The sequence below is a fragment of the Anopheles merus genome, chromosome 2L (genome assembly GCF_017562075.2).
Source record: "Anopheles merus strain MAF chromosome 2L, AmerM5.1, whole genome shotgun sequence".
NCBI classification, from domain to species: Eukaryota; Metazoa; Arthropoda; class Insecta; order Diptera; family Culicidae; genus Anopheles; species Anopheles merus.
In genome coordinates this window covers 23,322,161-23,346,455 of record NC_054083.1, presented here as the reverse complement: position 1 = coordinate 23,346,455, position 24,295 = coordinate 23,322,161, and the positions used below count along the sequence as shown (strand labels likewise).

At 47.5% G+C, this 24,295-nt stretch overlaps 3 protein-coding genes across 4 annotated transcripts in view; 2 read left to right on the top strand and 1 right to left on the bottom strand.

Moving 5' to 3' along the window:
* LOC121592416 (neurotactin) overlaps positions 1–17,653 on the top strand; it is a 37,600-nt gene extending 19,947 nt beyond the window's left edge. For both annotated transcript variants that reach the window (XM_041913838.1, XM_041913839.1), the window contains exons 4-5: positions 11,746–12,928; positions 13,357–17,653. In XM_041913838.1, the coding sequence (XP_041769772.1) occupies positions 11,815–12,928; positions 13,357–14,921 (2,679 nt within the window). In that variant the 5' untranslated portion in view covers positions 11,746–11,814 and the 3' untranslated portion in view covers positions 14,922–17,653. The remainder of the gene's footprint in view (positions 1–11,745; positions 12,929–13,356) is intronic.
* Positions 17,654–17,778: 125 nt separating this feature from the next.
* Positions 17,779–20,269, bottom strand: LOC121594017 (E3 ubiquitin-protein ligase RFWD3). Its single transcript, XM_041916856.1, has 2 exons — positions 19,684–20,269; positions 17,779–19,606 (listed from the first exon to the last, which is right to left on the bottom strand). The coding sequence occupies exons 1-2, from the start codon at positions 20,156–20,158 to the stop codon at positions 18,090–18,092; spliced, it is 1,992 nt and encodes a 663-aa protein (XP_041772790.1). The 5' UTR covers positions 20,159–20,269; the 3' UTR covers positions 17,779–18,089.
* A 557-nt stretch (positions 20,270–20,826) lies between these two features.
* LOC121591670 (cold shock domain-containing protein CG9705) overlaps positions 20,827–24,295 on the top strand; it is a 39,789-nt gene continuing 36,320 nt past the window's right edge. The window contains exon 1 of the mRNA XM_041912411.1: positions 20,827–21,629. Within this exon, the coding sequence (XP_041768345.1) occupies positions 21,457–21,629 (173 nt within the window). The 5' untranslated portion in view covers positions 20,827–21,456. The remainder of the gene's footprint in view (positions 21,630–24,295) is intronic.

The following is a 24,295-nucleotide window of genomic DNA, read 5'->3' as shown; positions in this document are numbered from 1 at the left end:
ATAAGGAGGCGCATGGTTTGGACTGCTGGCCTTCTCTGGGACAGGAAATGAATGAATGATCCCCTTCTGGCTGTGTATTTTTGCGACAAAAGAATCACGAAGCGAAGGTGAAAGTGAGAAGACGGGGGAGCAGGGGAAGCACGATTCCGAAGATGCTGCTTGGTGGATGGACGTTGATGCTAATAAAATTCAATTTACGAATCCTGTGTAGCAGCTTGAACTTGAAGCCATTGACCATTGTCGTTGATGGCGACGGAGGCAGCGGTCCCTGCCTGGGGTACTTGCAGGGCTCGGTCATCATCAGGCGCGTCATTAGCCGGCTTGTTCCGATGCCCTTCCGTCAACCAATGGAATGGGAATAAATGTCTTTCTGCAGCCAGTCCCCAGTGTGTTAACCAATGACAATCTTTGGGGTCGCTTTGGAGCCCTTACACGAATCCCCCTGGGAGCGGTAATGTGGTCTTAGGTGTAGGGAGAGGTGTGTGTGTGTGTGGGAGAGGAGGAATCCAATTACCAACATACACGCTACAGCACGCACTACATGACAGCATTAATCCCTCGCGCGGACGCGCTGCACCGCAAGTTTTGATGTACGCTCCGCTTGCGTTAAGACGATTCCACCGGCAACTCGCCGATATCCCTCACCGTCTCGATGAAAAACTGACCGACAGGCAATAAATTACAATATATATACTTTTATTTCTCTTTCTTTCCTACCGCTGCACATGCCTTCACTTTTCTTATTGCACTTGATTGCACGCTGCGGTTGTCCACCAGCAGAAATTAAAGCGACCTGCCGCGGCTCACCGACACGATCTTTGGAGCCCGTGGCAATGAAGCTATCTTCAGGGCGAACCTTACGCTGGAGCGTCTTTAGCGGGCAGCAAGAGTAAAGCGGACAATTTTTCTTTCTGGTTCACTCGCCCCTCCGTGTCACGTTGGACCTTTCTTCTGGAAGGCTGGAGCAACTAAACAACGGCGCCTCGTCTCTTTGAATGCGAGTGAGCTGCGGTTGTCGACGAATTTAGCCAGTTGATTTATTTTACGACGCCTCCGGACGCTCTGATCTCGTCTTTGGAGCGGTGTCTATCCGAGGGGGAAATGTGGAATCAAAATTCTTCTTTCCAACGAAAAAAACAAGAGGAAGCAGCATGTTTGATGCGGGTCAGATGCCGTACGCATCGCTTTGCGGCAGTCGCTCTGGAGGGAGATAAATTTGACGCTAGTCAAAAATCGGCTACTGTCGACGGGTGCTATGATCATCGCGTGTGTGGCGTCGGTACTGCAGTAACCATGAATCATGTGCCCGGTCTCGGACAACAAACTGGATTGCATCTCCAGAGTGTGCAGTGTGGGAGAAAGGCGGGGAGAAAGTAAACATATGGATTTACTCTGCCAAAGGCACTGCACTGCTGTCTCGATCGTGCCCTTCCGACTTGGGACGGTTCTGGGTTTGATAGCACACGCGTAACTATTGGGGAATGTCTACGGGATCTAATAAAGAGAGAGAGAGAAACTGATGGCGGTGATTGTAGAATGACACAAACCAGACCTTTAAACCAGGTTTAAATAGACAGTTCGCTTTTGAAGGTGAAGTTGAAGATGAGCAGTTTGTGATGAGTCTGGAAAAACTCTTCCTCTCTGCCAATGTCACCGCGAGCGGTTCATGTGGCAAGAGATCCCATGGATCTTCGGAACGTTTGGTAAGGTGATACGGAGCGCGGGGTTTTGTTTATGCACGATTTCAACGATGTTTTGATTTAAAGCTATCCGATTACCACGCTTCCAAAGGGGTTGGAAGTGATGCAATGCGCTAAGTGATGCACGCAGAAATCTGCTGACGAGGATCGCATTTCAAACGCATTTACTACCGTTGAAGGTCACTGTCACTGTCAGGATTGTTGCATTTATTGAAATAATAATCATTCAAAAAAAAATCGGTCATAACCTTAACGATTAGTGAGGTCCGATGCCATGAACATATGTTATTTTTGCCATACAAGAAACAGATACAAATCATTCAGACGTTTGTTTCATCCTCATTCGTTCAAAATTATTAATTACGCTCTAAATGATCGTCATGAGCAGCCATAATAGTATTCCAAAAACACCCTTTTGTGTTCTCTCTAAAAAAACACCGAACGTTCTACCGACTTAATTGCCTCAAATTAACAGCTGGACAGTCTTGAGAACGAGGACAAAATAAATTAACTGTCAGTACAGGATTTCACTCAGCACGCGGCCGGAACTAGTTGAGACTCATTTGCCCCTTTACAATGTGACGCAAAGAACTGTCCCAACTCTCCTCTGTCCCTGACAAGCACAGCTGACGCTTTCACAGTGCACAAAAATAGCCTTTTATTCGGGCATGTTTTATTCCGCTACGGGGTGGCACTTTTTCCGATTCCGAGAGAGTGATAGTCGCTTGTTGGGTGTTTTTTTCGTTTTGGGTTTCCAAGAACACATATACAATTTGAGTTGATAAATCGGGAACCCATCGTTCACACTACTTTTCAGCGCCCACGCTTGGCCTACCCGACACTAAGATCGAGCGGATAAGTCTCCTAAGAGGGGGATGTTTAAGTTTCGAACTGAAAATGACAAAGTTTTCCTTCCTGTCAACACTTGCTCCACTCACACCTACTAACGCCTCTGTCTTCACGAAAAAAGAGCCTTCTAATGAGATCTAATTTGTTGAAAAACGAAAGAACGTACCAAAACTGTGTTTCCAAAAGCAAAACTTTCACTTTGTGTGCTCACGTTGCCCTCCCAAAAGAACACACAACTCGTGCCATATCGTTATCTCGTCCCGTTTTGTCATTCGGATGGCGGCGCACATATTGGTAACGACGTCGGCAGGACGGCCCGGGGAACGACGCAAAACCTTACAAGCGCCCCCCAATGAATTTTTGGCTAAAGACGTACTCTATTACCAGCCTGCTACCGGCGACAGTACAGTACGTACGGCACACGTTTTTCTCCCCCTCGTGCCCTCCGAGGATCATATTTCACGGCCAGTACTTCACTTTATGAAGTTTCACTTAAAAAAGCCGACTTATTAGCTCCACTCGAAGCGTCCACTTGTGTGAGGTATGTGTTACACCTTACCGAATCGGAAGTGATTGTGATGTGGAGGGAAAGACCCTCCCGCCAATACCAACGGCAAAAAGGCTTTTGCAGTTCTCGGTCCTTCTTTTCCCCCCGCTTTTTGCGGTACCTCCAGGTGTGCGGGACTCTACTCCCTTGGGTTGTAATCGCTTATCGAGAGGAGGGATTGTGTGCTGCTGAAACACGATAACTTTACGTGCCTGCGCTCTTCCCTTGTCGTATTTTTTGTCAATGGATCAATTACAAAAACCCTGATGGCTCTTCATTGAGACGTGCTTGAGCGCAGAACTCACGCACGCACGCACAGGACGCCACGCAATGCGGTAGTGCTGAATAGGTGAGCACCCCCTAGGAAGGTTCTTAGGTTACGCTGCACCTGACATAACTCTCTTTGGAGCTATTGAACAAACAAGGGGGATAATTGTTCAATAAAGAACTGCTCTGTACTGACGAAGTTAACTCACTGGATTTCATAGGGATATTTTTAGGATAATGATTAGTATTGAAAGAAATCTTGAAGTTTGGTATAATCAAGTCAGTGACATCATTAAGATCATTTGATCTCTACTTGTCTAGGAGTTACACCCAATCTAACTTTCTCGGTCATAAACTATCTCGGTGGCAGTTAAAATCTCACCACAACAGTGCCGTTAACGTCTCATTTAGATAATGCTCCGAGTAGAGTGGCCGGATATTGGAGAAGAAGTCATTGTCGAATTCCTGGCATAGCTGTGAACTGCAGTGGGATAGTGCACGATCACCACCGCATCTATGCGTGTGGAAGTAACATTACGGCAGGGTAGAAACTATGCTCTCCGTTAAGAGCATTCCTGGAAGGGTTTCGAAATGACACGCTTCCCCGAGTATGTTGTTCCGGGCTTGTGTTGTCTGTTGGTATGTACGTCTAGTGAATTGAGATGTCTTGCGCATTGCGTCCACTCGCAATGGTGAGTTGGAGCTCTCTCTCTATAGTTGAGTGTATTATTTACGAGCCAGTTTTCGTTTGTTGCGTGCACGTCTTAAGTGAATTGTTCTCAGCTTGCCGATGAAGAAGATGACGCCCTTCTTGTTCTGGTGCTGGTGCGATGTTAAGTTTCCGTTCACACTCCGACGTCAAAGACGTGCGGTGGCGTGCGCGCCACTATTTACAATGGAGAAAGGAAAATAAACAGCTCCTATCACTCTCTAGTAGTGATGGGTAATCCGGAGCGGAGTCATGGATCAACTCCGACTCCGGTGCGCAAAATATGACTCCGACTCCGGATCACAACCGGATTCAACTCCGGATCAGTCCGGATCACTCCGGATCACTCCGGATCAGTCCGGACAAGGCCGGATCACTCCAAATCACGCCGGATTACTTCGGACCAGTCCGGATCACTCCAGATCACTCCGGATCAATCTGGATTAATCCGGATCAGTTGAAATGAGTCCTGATCAGTTCGGATCAGTTTGGATAAGTCCGAATGAGTCTGGGTCTCTCTGGATCACTTCGGATCAGTTCGGATCAGTCCGAATGAGTCTGAATGTCGGCGAACAGACGGCGTCCACGGGCCTGCCCACGCCGGAATGCACAGCCGATGGCATACGATTCTATCTTCACGATTAACATGAGAGGGACAGAGCTTACCCGAAAGGTATGCATGCTTCACTCATTAAGATTTAAAGGCAAGGACAAGGCAAAAGAGACAAAGAAAAGTTACACGACTACACATGTCCTCTAGACTGATCCGGAGTGATCCGGAGTGATCCGGAGTAATCCGGAGTGATCCGGAGTGATCCGGAGTGACTGATCCGGATTCGGAGTCGATGAGTCCGGAGGTTTGCTCGTGCGCCCCGCCCCCCTCCCTCCCCCGGTAAAATAGTCCGGAGTAACTCCGAGTCCGACTCCGAGGGGTACCGGAGTCGGATCGATCCGACTCCGGTAAAAAATCGTATTTACCCATCACTACTCTCTAGCAAGCGCCGACTGCTGGTGCTGGTTTGTAGAAATATGCTTTCTTTCTCCCTATGAAATCTTTAACGCTCCAGTACAGTGATCGTCGTGAAGTGACAAGCTAACTGTAACAGATGGACGTGTCAACACACACACACACACACACACACCACACACACACACACACACACACACACACACACACACACACACACACACACACACACACACACACACACACACACACACACACACACACACACACACACACACACACACACACACACGCACGTTTCGTTAGAGCTTAGGTCCAACGGTTCGTCGGAAATGCATCTCCCATCCCATGTCGAGGTAATTGTTGGGAAAAAGTGCAGTACAGTCTTTACTGCATGCTTCTCTTTTTCTCTCTCTCTGGAGCACTTTACTTCCGCAGTCGGACCAGTTGGGTGTAATTAAGGTTAAAAATGCCACCAACGCGTAGTAACTCCGTGTCACTTTGACGTCGGGAGGGAACCCTCCCGATAAGCGAAAAGTGAGCGCACGCGAATGGCACGAGGACTCGCCCCAGCTCCAATAGATAACATCAGTGTTAGCGTAAATAGAAAACCACTGCTGGGTGAGGTTCGGCGGAGGGCGTCGGACACATAAATTATACCACGGAAGCTAACGAGCGATCGGCATGGGGTCGTCCCCCACTCAATTAAGCGTGTGTCGCTTTTTTTCTTTCTGTTTGCTTGCCTTACGGATTGCGTTCTGTTCTGTTCGGACAGATCGGACAACTGATTGCGGGAGCCTTACTTTGATCGATGGAACCCTAATCCCCATGTTGTTGTCGGCAGCCCTACTCCCCGGTGAGTGGAAAAGGTGTAAGCAAAAACATTAAATTTGATTACAATACAGGCCTGCGCAACCCCTTCCGGTGTGAGTTTAATTTCCCCCCAATTTTGATTTGTTTTCTCATTCCCGAAAGGGTGACAATTATGGTAATGTGGTTAAATTGTTGCCGCTGCCGCTGCCGATCGATTGTCTATTAACTGTCATTACACACAGGTGTTTGCTCGTGTGGTGGCCTTTTTTTAGGAAGTGTAACTAAAAGAGGGAAAACCCGGCGGATACGGGAACCGAGAGAACGAAACGGTCACCAATTCCATCGTTTACTTTCATTTCCTGCTTCTCATGACGACGACCACGATCTGTCTGTGCGTATGTGTAGCTTTGTGTCGGAAGAGCACAATCGATGTATCTTGTAGTTCCGGTTTGCACGCTTAGTTCGATTTGGTGTGATCTTCCGGTTTTTTTGTTTGTTGAGGAAGATACAAAAAAAAAAACGTTACAAATTATTTTAATTCGTTTGATTTGGACGCTCCAATGTGCATAAAATGTCTTCAACTTTAGAGCTCGGTTGGTACAATCAAATTTAGTCCTTCGAACCGGATAATTTATTTTGACACATTTGCGTTGTCAAACGCATCTTAAAACCCAACCCAAACTCTTAGCTTTAGACGAAAAAATCTCAGCATCATTTTCTTTTTCCGTTTTCTCTCTATTTATTCTTCCCGCGAACGAACCGTACGCATTGCGTCGGTGTCATGTACGGACCTATAAATTTCCATTTGTTTGTTTATGTAGTTCACACCCAAACAAGAGCGTCGTGGTCAACAATCCTTTCCTGTGCGCGCATCCAGCGAGTGATGCATACAGTTGAACATATTGTTAGTCGTCCGCTTCTTGAGAGAAACGGGGATTTCGAGAAAACACAAAAATGAAGCAAACCGATACCATAAGGATCAACTGATCGAATCCGATCGAGCCCTTGCGGCACACAAAGATGTGTTTCTCCACTATCCCTCTATGTTCCTACGTTCGTTCGAAGACCGCTTGTTAAGTTTCGCTTTCGATAAGTAAAGCCCCCCCCCCCTGTCGTAAGATCGCGACGAAGTACGGAGACGAAAACAACAACAAAAAGGATCATAAATTTCCCAACTTCCCTCCATACGCTGCTTGGAAAGCCCGACGACGACCACGCAATGTTCAACGTCCTTTCGCTTTTTTGTCGTGTTTCTTGTGTGCTTGGTATCGATTCACGGCGTAGAAAGAGCAACCGACACACATTGCCTTCTTTGAGCCGCAAGCTAATCGTCATCGACCCCTGGACGGCGGAGGGGAACCACTGATTATAGGAGGGATTTTCTGTGCTTTGTGAACCAGCAGCTTCTTCTAAATCATAAATTGAACCCCCTCTGACTTGCTGAACTTTCTTTCCTTCCTTTGGGGGGCGATTTCAATGTACAATCTTTGGCATCTTCGAGATTGTTTGAGTTATTCCTTCAACTGCTTTCACTGCTGTAGAAACGAACGAAAACGAAGCATCAAATAGAAGACGATTCGAATGTCGATTAAAGGCCTGTACTAAATTAAACATCAAATGACTCTAAATGTCCACCCATAATGGGTGCCCATCCGGTTGGGACCTTCTCTTAGAGGAACTTGATCTTACGTTACCTTCACCGGCAGGATGTTAGCTATTTTAATGTTACACCAAGGCGTACGGTGCATTAGATGCTGTGGTTTCATCTTATTTGTAAAAAAGAAAGAACAAGATGCTAAGAGAACATGCGACCCCACATTACGTGACATCGCCGGGGAGCCAGAATGCATTGGTTTAACTGATTTTTTATGCTGATGATCGTGCGTTCGAGATCTCGGATAGGTCATTCTATGACCTGAATCTGATCCACCGTATGGAAGTTCCACCGCATTCCGTGTAGATCGTATCTCCCAGAGGGTCTCTGATGATCTTATAAACCATCATTCCAGCACCTTTTGAAGAAGTATTGGTAGATCTTTCGCTCTGTACTAGGTCTCGCGATTGAAATCTAGCTCACTAGTTGTCCAGGCCAATGCTACTCCGTGAGAGCTGGAGAACTTTTCCATATTGGGAGTTTACTTCAGAGGGAAAACAATTTAGGTGTCATAAAAAATATGAATGTCTAGTAAAAGAACCCTTTTTGTCCCCTGTTTCTCTATTCAAACTCCCAGCAAACGCTCTCTTCGCATGAGGTTGAATTCTATAGGCCCTTAAGGCTAGACGGGCTAGAGTTCAGCCCCGATGGTGGATGTGGTGGTACTTTGATGTTGTTTACTTTGGTCAACATCACCATCATCGTCACCACCGCCGACCCCGAGAATAACCTCCTATGCTTGCCCTCTTTTCTTTTATGGTGGAAAGGCGCACTCTTTGTGTTTCCCTTTTCTCGTTTATTACTTTTGTGAGTCTTAGAGGCGTTAGAATACCCCGGGCCCGCCCTCTCTGCATTGCGGGGAGCATTATGAAAATAAGCAAAAACAAAACAGAATAGCCACAAATTTAACCCCTTCTTGACACTCCGTGCAGTGGGGTTGGAGTGGACCATCTGAGCTGCTGATGCTTTCGGGGAAGTTGTGTGTTAAGTATCGAATTGAAATCCTAGGCCCTATGGAGGAACGACGGGTGTGGTGGAGTACGGAGATAGAAATTACCCGTTAAAGGGAAGACATTTGCATGAGTCACACGGTGGACAATTGTGGCTGATTAACCCGACAAACTGCCTCGAGGAGGAGGGTTCTGAGAACATCTGAATCTTGTTTTTGAAGCCCTATTCTGCTCTGAAATGAATCATAACTTCGACTCAGTTTTAATGGACGAATCAAACCGACAGGTTTTTGCTCAGTGTTTGGATGTAATGAGTTCCAGAGTTCCTGAGGCCAACATGTGTGTGTGCATGCCGTTCATCAAACGTTTCTAAAACAATTATCTTTCTCAATTATAATTATTGTGTCGACATGAGCCATTTTGATACATTCGACATAAATTAAATGGAATGCAAATGACACTAAGTACCATACCATGGCTGTGTGTCTCTATTTGGTCTGTGTCCTTTCCTGTGCGTCGGTACAAATGCTTAATCTATAGAGTAAAGTCCCGTGAGAATGGCGCTCGCCTTGTAGCCTGTTGCACTGAATCATTCTCTCTGCTGCACCGATTGTAATCTAATTGAACGGCCCGGCTCTTCAGCCCTCGGGTGCCCAGCGTTGGCCTGCGTAATTGAACATCCATTGTCGACATACAGCTTCCATGACGGCATATGACCCCGGCATACGACTACTGGTCTTGTCAACAAGATCACACTTTCGGGGCGTGAGGCTACTGAGCCCACTGTGATGCACCATTTCGGGGATTGGATGTTTAATTAAAACATAATAGCTTTGGCTCGGTCGCTTGGCCACTTCTGTAGAGGATCCAACGGGAGAGATGTGCATTCCATGCCCTGCCACGACGAAGAAGCCACAGGGAGACATGCTTTTGATACAATTTGCTCAATTTGGTAGGCGAGGGTTCATGGGATCATAAATAAATCTGTTTTTATTTCGCCTTTCTTGTGGGTTTGGGGTGTGATATTGAGAATAAATTTGGAATTTATACCCCTCAGACATGAAGGTACCGGCATATGATGGCTTTTTAGGTGCGTTGCATTATTTATGAGTGCCTCGAGCCCTTGATTTGCTTCAATTAAAACACCCGGTTGAGCCCCGGGACCGGGAGGCACGAATTTATCGAACAAGTGTGAGATTTGCCTTTCTCTAGGCTGTAATTCGTTGTAACAAATTGGAAGGTTTTTGTATCGTTGTCTAATCCTCAACTTGATTCCTTAGATCAAGGAAAAACCTTTCACGAATCACGCGCAAGAAACAAATTGCCCCTCTAAACAGTGTCTAAAAGATCACTTCCGTGCGCTGCGGTCGTGTGCTTGGGGAAAGCAAATCAATCCATTTCGTGCCATCTAGAAAGATCGCTTTTCCTCACCCGACGCTTGACCCCTGCCTTTTTCCGTGCTGTGGAAAATTTGGCTCAATTTTTCACCCATTTTGCACACTTTGGAAGGAGGAAGACGGAGAGAGAGAGATGAATCGACGATGGCGCAAAACGTTGAAGCCGATGAAACCGTCGTAAATTGGCTTGCCATATTAACCGAATGACCGGAATTGGACGCGCTGAAACGATTGAAGATTGCTCCTTTCTCTGGCAGCAAAATGAAGCAGTAAACAGCAGTAAAAACAGGCACAAGGAAACCAGACGCTGTGTGGTGCGCATATTTCATAATCTGCAGCTAAGTGGTTGATGCAGCGAAAAAAGCAGCCGCAATCGTGAGAGATTGAGCGATCAGATGGAATGAAAGCGCTGTATGTACTTTTTTTTCCTTCCATATTTTCATCGTTTGTGGAGCTCTGGCGCGCGCGATTCAGGTGCACCACCGACAGCTGGTTTGAAATCGATAAAAAAGGTGGGAAACATCCGTCTTGCCCGCACCCGTACTCCCGTAAAGAATATGTGTATAGAGCCAGGAAAAATAAACCGGACCGTAATCGGGGCCAGGTCGAGAAATTGTACACGGCAAGGGGCGGCAAATAATTATCACCGAGCATTACCTACTTTCGATCACAGCGTACTACAGCACACTTTACTGCCGTGATCCCAGCTTTTTACCGATCGCGCGAAATCAGGTCCAGCGGGAGAAGAGAGCTCATCCAGAATCATCTGGAGCATCGGCAGCAGGCTGTGGTGCAGGAAGGAGTAGAATTTAAATTGCAATCGATAGATTAAGACTAAGGAATGGAACGGAACGAGTTTACAGCCACCAACATGCCAGGCCAGGTAGACTGGCAAAGGCAGGCTTAAAACCCCCGCAGATCGAGGTCAGCTGCACGCGAAACTGACCGTAAAAGGCTTTAAAACCGTGGCAGCACTCGTTTAATGGAACACACCTGTTGTTGTCTACGCAACGGGCAGCAGTCGCGTCCAGGCAACAGGGCTCGGCAATCGGGATATGCAATCAGATCAAATTCCTCGAGAATTAAAATAGGTCAAAGCATTGTCCAAATTCTGGCTCGTGTAATATACGGTGTCAATTATGTTGGACTTTATTTTGTGCTTAAAATCATTACATATATTAGATTCACCAATTTCCGAATTAAAGTTGAAGTATATTGCATAGCGCTTGTGCAAGAATGTTGTTCTGAGAGCTGCTATTACATGATAAATAGTTCATAGCTATTCAATGAGGAAAGCAAATAAATATTCTTAGTAGCAACAAGCCATTTTCGTCTGCAGGTAATGGTATTATTGTTAAAAAAATGTACATCTTTCCTAAATAACGTAAACCATTCCTCATTTTTCGAAAGTTACATTGTAAACAAAAAACAGTATTTAGTCTGATAAGGTTGCCGTCCCCTGGCGAAAAAGGTTTATCGTTTTGCGAGGCTCTCTCACCCAATGCCCGTAAGCAATCAACTCGATCTCTTCGGGCTATTCTAATTTTATTTTCCCCGAACAACTCTCCACCATCAAGGATCGTAACCTTTACGATCGCTAACGCTGTCATAGTTTTATGGCACCATTCCTTCAACCGTTTGGCGATTTATAAACCAGCTAAAGAGCTATCGCTATAGCCTCCCGGGCTCTGTCCCTGTCACCTGCCGATAAGGTCCTAATCTTTGACCGAGATTGCACTCCAAAATCACGCCCCAGGGCTGTTCGGTTCGCGGGATATTAATGAGATTTCGCTACGCCCTACTTATGACGCATTCCCGTCTGATGTGCACCGCCCTTAAGAGTGTCATCGTACTAATGAGATTACTTCTGTTTCTCTTCCTCCCCCCTTCAGGGTCTGTTAACGCTTTAAACCCGAGCGACAAAGCACAAAAGCTTGCCACCGGAGCAGCAGCGTGCCACGATGGGTGAAACCGACGAGAAGGAAACCGCACCGGCGGCAACGACAAACGATACGACCAAACCGGAAACGCCGCAACCGACCGCCGACGGGCCGGAGGTAGAGGCAAAGGAGACGGAAAAGCTGCTGCCGGAGCCGGAACCGAAACGTTCGCCCGTCACGCAGGCAGGAAACCCCCAATCGAAGGCAGCGAGCAGTGAAAATGTGGCCAATGGGGAGGAAATCATCAACATACCGGAGGAGGCACTAGCAGATGGGGCGGATAAGGACGGTAAGAAGGACGCCGCCGCGACGGAGCAAGAACCAACCGAAACTGGCAAGCCGGACAAACCGAACAAGGTGCAGGCGGAGGAGCGCGAGGTAAAGCCGAAGAAGGTGCCGGCCGGTGCGTTCAAGCTGCCCGGCTTCTTCAACAAGAACAAGGACAAACCGAAGGAGGCGGACGGCGCGGACAACGAGCTGCTGGAGAAGCACGGCGGTGAGAATGGCGGAGAGGCTAAGGAGAAGGCGGCAGCCGAGGAGGGTAAGCCGGGCGAAGAGAAACCGAAGCGCACCGGTGGGTTCTTTGCCAACCTGAAGCTGCGCAATCCGTTCGCCAAGAAACCGGCCGCGGCGGACGCGACCGGGGAAGGCGCGGCGGACAAGGAGGCAGGTGAAGAGGAGGAAAAGGATGAGGTGACGGCCGAAGCAACGGATAAGCCGGCTGACGCGGAAGCAGCCGGAGATGCGGCGGAAGAGAAGAAACCGGCGGCAGAAGGCGACGAACCCGAAGTACAGGCACCGAAAAAGGGATTGCTCGAGGCGCTGCGCGTTCCGCTCGCGAGCATCATCCCCAAACGATTCAAACCGGTGCCAGGCGGCGAACCCGACGATGACATTGAGCTGGGCAAAACGCCGAAGAACCGGGCCGGACTGGCGTCGATGGAAACGCTGGACGATTCGCTGAAGGATGCGGACACGAAGGACACGGTGGATGCGAAGGGAGCGAATGGGACGGACGGTGAGGCGCTGGTGAAGCCGGACGATAAGGAGGCGAAGGATAAGGCGGCCGAAGCGGAGGAGGACGCACAGGAGCGTAGTTTGCTGCAGCGGGTGCAGTCCTACCGGTGCTCAGTTGGTAAGTTGGCGAAGATCTTGTGATCTTCAAGCGATCTAGCAAAATTTCAGAGGTTTCAGTAGTTCTCATAATTTTGGCAATCTTTCCGGACACCTTATGGCACTTATATCATAGTCTGTCAAATCAATAACTTGACCTGAATGTATCTAACGTCACACCGGGTCGAGAAAGTATGCCAACTTTATCAGATCATGTGAAACCCCCTGTTAGATACCTTAATTAGAGATGAATAACACTGACTAATGAATTGAAACTTCAAAGAGAGTCTTTGAATCTGAATCTCAAACTTTGACATTCATTCATCATCAAAAATACAAAAAATTGAAATCAAACTTCAAATCATTCTCATAAAATTTGGATGGATCTTTACGAAAGTTTTATGATGCACTATACTAAACCTAACTTAACACTCTCTTTCTTTCCCGCAGATGACATCGCCATCATTGCCGGTGTGGTGATCTTCCTGATCCTGGTCGCACTGATCATTGCCTTCACGTTCGTGGGTAAGAGTGAACCAATCACCGCGCCCGTACGCGACGGCAAGTACATCGAAACCGTGACAAACTGTGGCCGCGTCGAGGGCATACTGGAGGATGGGTCGTTCGCGTTCCGTGGCATCCCGTACGCGGTACCCCCGGTCGGTCCAAACCGCTGGAAGGCGGCCCAACCGATCGAAAGCATCGAAAACTGCTGGAACGGTACGCTGAAGGCACACAACTCGACGCCCGTCTGCTGGCAGATCTACGCCGACGGTAAGGTGGACGGTGCCGAGGACTGTCTCACGCTGGACGTCATCACACCGCACGTACGGTACGACAATCCGCTGCCAGTGGTGGTGCTGGTCGGTGCCGAATCGTTCACCGGTGACTCACCCGGCAAGTTGCGCCCATCGACACGCTACGCCCGCGCACGCGATGTCATCTTCGTGCGGCCCAACTTCCGGCTCAATGTGTTTGGTTTTCTCGCGCTCGAGCAGCTCACGAAGAGCACTCACCCACCGACCTCGGGCAATTATGGGTTGACCGATCTGATCGTCGCGCTCAAGTGGATTCAGCTGAACATCCCGCACTTTGGCGGTGATCCCAAGTCGGTGACGCTGTTCGGACATCGGGCCGGCGGTACGATCGTGACGGCGCTGGCCTCGTCCAACAAGACGAGCAAACTGTTTGCCCGCACCTGGATCTCGTCCGGTGCCGCCATCTTCCCGGGCAACCCGCTGGCCGAATCGGAGAAGGAGAACGCGCTGTACATGAGCAAGATTCGCTGCGAGGATAGCAACTGTCTGATGGAGAAGGAGGATGAGGAGATTCTGGACGCGGTGCCGGACGTGTGGCGTCGTACGTTCCCCGATCTGCCGGCCGCGGACGAGAATGCAACGGCCCGGCATGAGTGGCTGGTGCTGGACGGTAACATCATGCAACAGCATCCGGCCGACGTGTGGAGTGCGGACGTTTCGAACAGCGTGCGGTACGTGATCGGGTCGACGACGCACGAAGCGCACAACACGAAGCTGCACCTGAAGTACACCGAATGGACGCCGGAGCTGGTGACGCGCCACGTCAACGAAAGTGTGGTGGGCCGGTTGGGCCTTACGGAGGAAGCGCTGCGTCGGTACAACGCCACATACCAAGGGCTGGTGGCGATGGTGTCCGACATCCGCACGATCTGTCCGCTGCTGACGATCACGCAGAAGCTGCAGAGCTCCCAGTTTTACGTCGTGTCGCAGACGGGCGGTGAGCTGGGCATTGCCGACGTCGACTCGGACGTGCAGGCCATCCTGGGCCGGTACGAGCCGAAGACGCCCGAGCAGCGGCGGTATGTGTCCGCGATCCAGCAACTGTTCTACCATTACGTCTCGCACGGTGAGATCAAGCACGAGCTGCGGAAAAAGCTGCTCGACATTGGGCAGGACGCGCTGCCCACGTACAACACCGACAACTGCCTGTTCTGGATCAAGAACGATGTTGTGCCGCGTTACGCACGGTTAGATTAAGGCAAAAGGCACCTGATGGGCGCGTAAGCTGACCAAAAAACATTAAGAATCAACGACTAAATGCGGAATGCGGGAAGATTACACTGTCATGCTGTCATTTTGTACTACAGACTGGATGGCTTTTTTTTGGGGGGTACGAGACGGAACAGTTCTGCTCGCAGATAAGACAGAAACTCCCGCGGATATTATGAACTCTATACAATCTTTTAGACGCCAGACGACCAGTTATACACTACTATACAGTTATACAAGTATAATAATAATCGAGTAGTCGAGATCATATGAGACCAGACGGTGCTGCGTCAGTATTGCGGTGGGCGCGCGCGCGTTACAGTAACTTACTTGCCAAAAGCGGGTCCACCAATCCAGCATTCGATTCAGCTCAAACAAATGAAGGTTAATTGTACCGTGGAGCGAGTTTTCTTCGCAACGGATTGCCACTTTTTTCGTGACAGTGTTTAATAGGTAGCGCTTCTTTTTTTGTAGCAGCTAGATAGCAGATGGTAATTCCATTTTTGTATTACCACCTTTGACGAGGGCATTTGGATAGCGCACTTTGTACGTGCGTCCTTCTCCCTTCAACCCTATGAGCTAAAGCGTATATAGTGAAGAAGCAGTAAGCGGGCAAATTTTGATAAAAAAAAAACATTTTTTCTCCCCCCATATGATAACTTGTGGCGTTCCACTGATAAGGAAATTAGTTGTAGCTGTGTTAGTTGTGGTAAGCGACAGTATTCTAAACCGTGGATGTGTTACACCTATCACCAACAACAGACTCTTCTCATCCATTAGAACACACCTTTCATATACCTCCCGATGATCACTCAACGATCGTTCGAGGAAGATTTCAACTACTGCTCGTAGCTTTCAAAACATTGAATTCAGACAAATTACGCTTTTAAGATAATGTTCTACTCAATCTCCGCTCTGTTATATTCGTACACTCGGTATTAGGCATATAAGAGCAATCGCTTCGCGCGCAGAACCGGGTTTGACAAGCCTGTGCAACATTCGTTCCGTTTCCCTTCTCTCTCTCTCTCTCTATCGCTTCGAGTATAATTTATTTCTTTTTGGTACTAGTACTAGAATATGTTTCCTTTTATCATCCTACCCTACCCCACACACTTACATAGCTTCGCCAAATGCTTACAACACAACAAAAAAATCGAGCCTTTTTATAGAGGAAGCGAAGTAACGGTCTGCTAGAGAAGGGCTGTTTTAATTTATATTGCATAAAAAAACACGTAATAACATGTTCAATTTATACAACTAGCGCGTGTCGCGCACTGAAAAGAACCAAGAAGAATTTCCCATTTTTTAACCAATCGCAAACCTTTTGTGCTAGTGTATTGAAACCGGAGGACAGTGGAAAAGAAGCTGTGGGAATGGGGGGAGACGATCGTAGCAAATAGTGAACGATGATGTTGAAGCAGAACTAATAATAATATTATAATAATTCGAAAGAGGGAGTTAAAAGCATAGAAACAAACATACATTACATACAAAACAAAGCAAATTGTGTAAACTATCGCAACAAAGCCGAAAGAGAGACATATGTGTAGTGTACTGACGATCAGCGCCGGATCGGCCAGGATACTTGTTTGAGGCTGGCCAGATCCGAATGTGATTAGATAACTAGAACAAAAGAGAACAGAACAGAGTGCAGAAGAAGCAAAAGAGGAAGCGGCGGCAGCGGTGGTATTAGTGAGCGTAATTTTAGCCTGAAGAAACTTCTCCCTTTTCCTCCCTTCTTTACTGCAACAGACAGCATCCTATACCCTCGTGTATTTGTTGTAATTTATATTCTATTTGGTAGGTTTTAATTACGATAGAAATATATGTGTATGTGCGTACTCTAGTTTATGGGCCCACATTTGAAATCGGAGGCAGAGAATACATGCGCAATTTTCCCTTCGTATCCTCCACTGATGATCGCTTGCGTATATGTATATGTTTATATGCTAAAAAGAAGAATTGCTAGCCCTTGCACACATTGTTCTGTTTTTTTTTTCTTCTTTTCGCTTCTTTTCAACATTTCGTCCATTCTACTAAGCTAGCAATGTGTTCCCTGCTTATTTTTTGTCTAAAAATCTATCAAACGATAAGAAAATAATTTTAAACCTTTAAAGCCTCGAGTCAGGATGATGTTTTGCGTGTAAATGTTACACCACACTAGACACTAGAACTATAATTAATTTTAATGCAAAACGATTGCAAACCATGTGGCGAAACAACAACAATACTCACATACATACATACAACAATCCTGCTGCATTTACTTGAGTTGTTTGCGTCACTCTCGAAGCAAGAGAAAGAGAAAGAGCAAAAAAGAAGTGAACACAAGATATGGAAAAACATAATTTGGGTGTACCCTGGGATGCCCTTCTGATCGTACTACAAACTACAAAGTCCCCCCTTTTTATCCATTTATATCAACAAACGTATTTTTTATACTTTGTTTCCCCTTTTGTAAGTTCTCAAATCCCTAAATCTATATATGTTTCAGCATGATACAGTAAAAAAACAAGAAGGTTGCGCTAGTATTAAAGGCGTACAAAAGCGATCGCAAGACGGCAGAGTAGAATAATGATTGCGAAAGCAGTTGCAGAAGCAGGATAGAGGAATAAGAACCGATGCGGAAGAGAGGAAAAATGGCAATGTGTAAAGTCTTTAGCATGCTACTAAAAACAAATGAATTAAAAATATACACCCTTGTTTGGAAAAAAAATCAATTCTGTTTGTTTAAAGATATGAGTTAGAGATCCGAAAATGGAATATGAAAACGGTGTTTGACAGCCCTGGCACCCAATACAAGAGATGAAATTGGCTTTTAAAAATTAGCATTTATACTTGATTCTTACAATACTTGTCTCTTTATTATCTCCTTTTTACAAAAAAGTAACTTATCAGTCTAATGTAACACGCCTATCTAATTCGCTTTGTTTCGAAGTAAAAGTGAATCTCGCACGATCCGCGTCATCCGCATCGATCGGCTGCACATTGCTTCCAGCGACAAAGCCGTCCAAGAAGTGGCAGTTTGTGACCAACAACTCAACCCCCTAGATTGGTAGTTTCTTCTCACAAATGTACAAAAAATTTGTCCTGAATGTCACTGTTCACATCTTCCTCTCCCAGTAAAGGGTTGCGCTCACCTGCTCACACGCAGTCTCACTCTGTGTTCAGCCGATAAATACGGCACCGGCATTCACTCAGTGCAGCCAGGTACGTTTGGCCAGGTGTCGCCCGTATCGGGCAAATGTCCAGAATGCCTTCATTCATCGGCAGTTGCTGTACGCGCAGCCGTCCCCTGTTGGTGCACCAAGTGGAAAGCATCTTCGAGTCCTCCACGTACGATGCTACGAGCGTGTCGGCATCGTTCAGGTACACCTGCGCACACCGGTACATGACAGTTTGTACACGCGAACCCTCGAACGTGTGCTGCATCTTCAGCGCGAACACACCGTCCAGCTTCTCGAGCGTGGCCAGCACTAGGGTGGTCGGTTTGTCGGTCGTCGGTCGCACACTGACCAGAATCAGCCCACTGTCCGGATTGTAGCTCATCGCGGAGAACGCACCGGTAATGTTGAGCAGATGGCTTTCGATCTGCTGGGTTGGGGTGTACTCGTAGAACCAGATCGATTTCAGCTTGCACACCAAAAACCCACCGCACGGAATGATGGACGTCGGCTCGACCGGACAAATCTTTACCACGCCGGTGTAATCGTTCTGCCCGTGCCCGACCCGGAACTCTTCCAGCAGCTGGTCCGGCTGCCGGATGTCGTACACGTACACGGAACCGCGCTGCGAACCGAGGTACAGGAACTTGGAACGCTCCTTATCGAACGCACACGACCACAGCGGATCCTGGCTCGGCGTGATCGTACACTGGACCGACCGATTCTGGATGGAAAATACCTTTACCATCTTTTCCATCGCAGCGCACGCGAACAGATCGTCCGACGCATCGATGGCAATGTCACGGACCGAGCGTGACGACACGAGCATCGAGGCGGCACCGGCGCTCGCCACAAACCCGGGCACTTGCAGCATCCGTATCGAGTAGCCCGGGAACAGTGGCTGGGTAGACTTTTGCGAGATCAGCAGCAGCTGATGCTTGGCGGAGTAGGCTAATGCCCGGCAGCCCGATTCGCGCGTTATCTCTATGTTCTTCTCCAGGAACAGTTTGTAGCTGTGGCGATGCTCCGCACCTCCGTCGAACTGGCTTCGGCTGAACTCGGCACCACCCTGCCCAAACGCAAGCAGCTTGCGCTCCAGTGTGTCGATCTTTTCACTCTGCTCAAGCACTTTCATGTTAACGACGGTCAGCTTCGTGTTGAGATCGATCACCTTAAGCTTCTCCCGGTTCAGCTCCTGCAGCAGCTCTTCCTCGCGCGTATTGTCCACTGCCTTGATGGCGCGCGCGTAGATGAACCGGATGTCGCGCATCGTGGCACGGGCCTTGCACGTTGCACAGCCACGGGTTGCTGCCGGATTGTTCTGCATCCACCGCTTGATGCAGGACATGCCGAAAAGGTGGCCGCACTTCAAGCTCACCACCCGATGGTCGCCGGTCAGCGTCCATGCGTCAAAGCAGATGGGACAAAGCAGTCCCTCCTCGTCCTCATCCTTGCTTTGTACGGGTGTATCGATAAGCTTTTTCGGTGATATTGCTCGTTTCCGTTTTTCTAAAAATACCGAAGGAAATGCGATTGCATCAACCAAGTTATAGTGATCAGTCCCTGCCTACTCATCATGAACTTACTTCGTCGCGGGGTGAACATTTGCCCGGAACGATTCGGTGAACTGTCCGACAGCTCGATAGGCTCTTCGACAGCCACATCCGGCAAGGGTCCATCCGAACCTGCAGCCGGTTCTGGCTCGAGAGGTATCGGTACCGTGTCATCCTCTTCCTCCTCATTACCCTGGTCCGTGCTGATCTCTACCGTTGCCTGCACCTCCGGCACATTGTTTATGTTGCTTATGACAATGACGGGCGACAGCATGCCCTGCTGGATCCGAGCGAGCTCAATCTCCATATGCACAACGGGCTCGTCCAGCACGTTCACAGGCGGTGGCAGTGGCGGTGGCGGTGATGGAGCTGGCTGTTCGAACATTTCCAGCGAGCTGTCGCGCGTGCTTTCTTCCTCATCCGCCGCCGTAGTATCCGGTTCCGGAGCAGGCACTACTTCGTTCGCAGCCACACTGGCCGGATCGTCGGGTTCTTCCTGGTCGTCCATTTGTTTTACAGATTACTAAAATGTACAATATCACTCAGACCAACGCTGGTTTAACGCTCCAAAAAGCCGTTTCATAGAAAGGCGTAAAAAAGCGTAAACAAAGAGATGACAGCTGTTATTTGCGAGCCAAAATAGAAACATAACCTATTTGACGTTTATGCCGCACAGGGTGGCTGCGTGTTTGCAGCGCTTTTTGCATTTGTTTGGCGTTTCTACATTTTCTTGCAATTTTACCAGTCTTTTTTGGTAAACCAGAAAAATAAGAGCTTTAAAATGATGCCCATACGAGATAAGAATGATCGAGAGCCTTCCAACCAGCAATCATTGTTGTTAATAAAGAGCATCCACGCAACCGTTCAAGGTCAGCTATTTGCTCGGGGAAGTATGTGCAACGGTATTTGCCCAAACCGAGGAGTATTTTAGAATAAATTCTCTTTAATTAATGTAGTTCTCCTATTCAAATCCTACTCTTGCATTTTTTAATACAATTAACAGCTAAACCAATATTTTTTTTTGAAAGTTCACTAACGGCCAAATTGAATGCTAATTTCAAGCCCACAATGACAGTTCAGCCGGACGCAGAAACGCTTGATGAAGGCAAAAAACAAGCTTTTATTTCAAACAAACCGTACAAAAAATGCATCCTATTTTATTACAAACTTCGGCATACATTATTGTACGACGCAAATTGAACAAAGAAACTCTTCATTTGTTGAAATAAACCGGTTTCGAGCGGCCTAAACAAAACGGTGGTACGCGTGCATCAACGCACGCACGAGCACGAACGAAAGCAACACCACCCCATCCCTCACCCAAAGCATAACGCCACGGCCGTGATCGCAGCCGCGCACGAAAGCATACTTTTTCGCTTCCCGCAGTTGCGTTCGGAAAGTTGTTGAGCATAGGTCGTCGCCGTTGTCGTCGTTGTTGCCATTCCGGCCGTACTCGAGAGTCCGCGTCAGTGCATTGAAGCCTTTTCGACGGCAAATACGACATACGCAGTGTGCGGCGATTTTATCCATCCGTGTGCCCGTGTGCGTTTGTGTGTGTTGAACGTGTGAAATCGCGATAAAAAAGGCAGGTGGTTCATCTTAAACCACCATCTTGCAGCTCTTCAGTACGAGAGCCAACCAACGCAACCATTGAAGCCATCTGCATTTTGTTGAAAAGCAACCCACAAAAAGGCTTTCTCGATTTTTCTACATTGTGCGTGCGAGTGTGTTTTCGGGGGATAAAATAATTATAGTGTAAAGGTGTAAAATTGTTATACAATCTCTTGAAGCTCCAGCAACGCCAGTATGTCCAGCAGCATTCAGATTACGGCCGACGACAAACCGGCAACCACTGCCGGCTTGATCACACCGACCAAGACGCCGGGTCCGCCGCCGCCAGTGTCTAGCATTCCCTCCAGCCCGTCCCATCTGCAGCTGCCGTCGCCGATTATAACGCGCCGCACCAGAACCGCTTCGACGTGAGTAAACAGAATGCCTTCACAACCCAAAGGGCACGGGAATCCCTTCCATACCAGAAAAATCTCCTTCACACCCCTGCTGGGTGTCGCTGCGTGTGTACTTATCACTTACCGACCGGCAATCGCTCTTTATGCTGTGTGTTTGTTGTGTACTTATGGAGCTACTAGAAGAGACCGTGGAGAACGAAAAAGGGGGTATACGACCAACGATAACACACCAGCGCGAAGACGAAAAAGCCGGGGTCGACGAAGGTCAGATGCGTTCTCCGGCCCGTTCGCCCGGCATTGGTGACCGCCATGTTCCAACAGCGAAGAGTGTAGAAAAATCGAGAAAATCCCCACCAGAAACAACTTGGTTTGGGTTGTGTTCCAGCAAGCTCAAGCGGCTCCCTGGTCACGTTTCGAAATGCATCCAAAATCCGACGCTCCAAAAGGGGTGGATTAATTTTTAACTTTTATTATCATTCTCTACGGTGAGCAGGTGTTCACGCGTGTGTGAATGTGTGAGAGAGAAAAAGCATGCCAGGCATGTGTACGAGGACGATTTTATTTGTGCCATCGTAGCAGGCCTTGTTAGAGCGACGCACCTAACCACCAGACGACGTACAATTTATAGCTTCAACGTGCTCGGTGGTAGGACAGAAAATCCTCCTAAATCAGCATCGTGCGAATGCCTGCCCAATCGTACGAAGGTTGAACGAAAAAACACGTATTAGTTGCGGCCGTTTTCTAGCAGCTTTTTCCATTTCCCCATTTCGCTTCCATTTTTTCAGGGAGGGAATTAACAACCGCTACGGCTAAAAGATGAAGTGGCTTCATCGTACGCTTGTGGTGGTGGCCAGAAGAAGCAGAATCAATTACATCCTCCCCCAGTGGGCAGTGTGGGTGTGTAACTGCGTCTAAGACTAGCATTGTAGTTGCCGTTTCTCCCCCATTGGGATGGGAAAATGAGGAAACGATTTATTAATCACGGTCGCTTCCCTTGCTTGGCCTCCATCTCGGAGGTTCAGCTGAATCACGGAGACAGCATAACTTAATTTTTACGTCCACTTGAGGGACCATTGGAGGTGGTAGAGACGTGGAGAGGCGACGGTGCATTCCATCGATAATTAGTGACACGGCGGGAGGGAAAAATGAAGAAAGTGGAGATAGACGGAAAGCCATAGCTCGTTGAAACAAGCACGCATAAACAGGCCATACAAAACGAGCGAATGATAAAAGCGATTAAAGGGGATGGACTCCTTATCGGCTCGTTTATGTATACAATGTAGCGTAGTGGACAGTTTTATTTCTCCTCTACTACAAGCCGTTTTAACAGCTGTTTTTAAAACATCTTCTTTGTCTCGTGAGACGTCTCGCCGTATAACACCGCTGGTTAATTAAAACAAATCGTATCAGCACGTCGTAAGCCGCTACGGTGGCGTGGACAATGTGACGCGATAATTGGATGCTGTGGGTAGTTGATTCTTCGCTAATGCAATTAGCAGGAAGCGATCGCGAACTTCGCCTGAAGGTCATGTATCGTGGAATGGTGTCGGTGAACGACTGGGTCGGTGGGGGTGGAAATTGAGACATCTTGCGCTGTTGTTCTACTCCATTCTAAGCATTATTATTCGTAGAATTGTTAATTTATACCTATCGATTAGTTCCGACACCCGACACGAAGCACTAAACAGCTTTGACTTTTCGACGGAAAAATTATCACTTTGATAAAGCGAAAACAATCCCTCTCCTCTCGGCCCCCGTGCACGGATCCGGTTTAATGAAGCGCGTAGGGGTTGTGGGATGAGAAAGGGCCCCTTTCCCCTCCTCTTCATTCTTTGTGTTGTCCTCTACAAAATTGTCTCTCAAGTACAATTCAATTTGTCAATTTAAATGGTTCAAGATCGATACAACAATGACACGCGGGTGCTTTTGTGTTGGCATGTGTGCGTGTACAGTGGCTCGCCAAATTAATGGTACATTCAACTTTTCCGCAGTTATTTTTCTTCTAATTTTCAAGCAAGGCCTACTATTTTGATGACATTCGATAGATAATCCTCCAATCCATAAAAAAATTAATGCTAAATAATAGGGCAATATGGACCTTTGAGGTCTTGATTTAGTTATCAAGTGCAATAAGGGTTACTGGCCTATACAGGCTGCATAAAAATATCGATATAAATCTTATATAGCCGATAAGATTTGTTAAATAACTCGTATGAATTAGAATAAAACGAAACGAAAAGACATTTCGCTTTTCAAAGTTTAACTTTTCGTTAAGATATGGAATGAAAAAAGTATTCAGAAATTCTTTCCTTATGTTACATTTTATGCAATATTTTCTTCCATATCTAAGTCTGTTTTTTATTTTTTTATAAATTGCCTGATTGAACACTTCCTTTGGATAGAGAGGTTTATTTGAATAAATTAAATTTTGTGGACAGTACATTCGATCTCATAGTAGATATACGATGCAGCTGTACCATTAATTTAGTAAGCCACTGTACATGCCATGCATTTCCGCTTTTGCCCTTAAACCGATCCGTCTCCCTCTCATACTCGCTCGAAAAGCTATCAATATTTATAAGCGCTGCACAGGGGGAATAGTTTACGTTGCGTTGTGGTGAGGGTGGTGCGGGTCCATTTCCGGGGACCGGAGGATTTACGATCGAAGAAATTAATAA

Bases quoted from the DNA above. Each gene is read 5' to 3' on its own strand.
- LOC121594017 (XM_041916856.1), bottom strand. From the start codon at position 20,158: ATGGACGACCAGGAAGAACCCGACGATCCGGCCAGTGTGGCTGCGAAC. The intron at 19,607-19,683 runs GTAAGTTCATGA...CGGTATTTTTAG, and splicing joins AATGTTCACCCCGCGACGAA to AAAAACGGAAACGAGCAATA.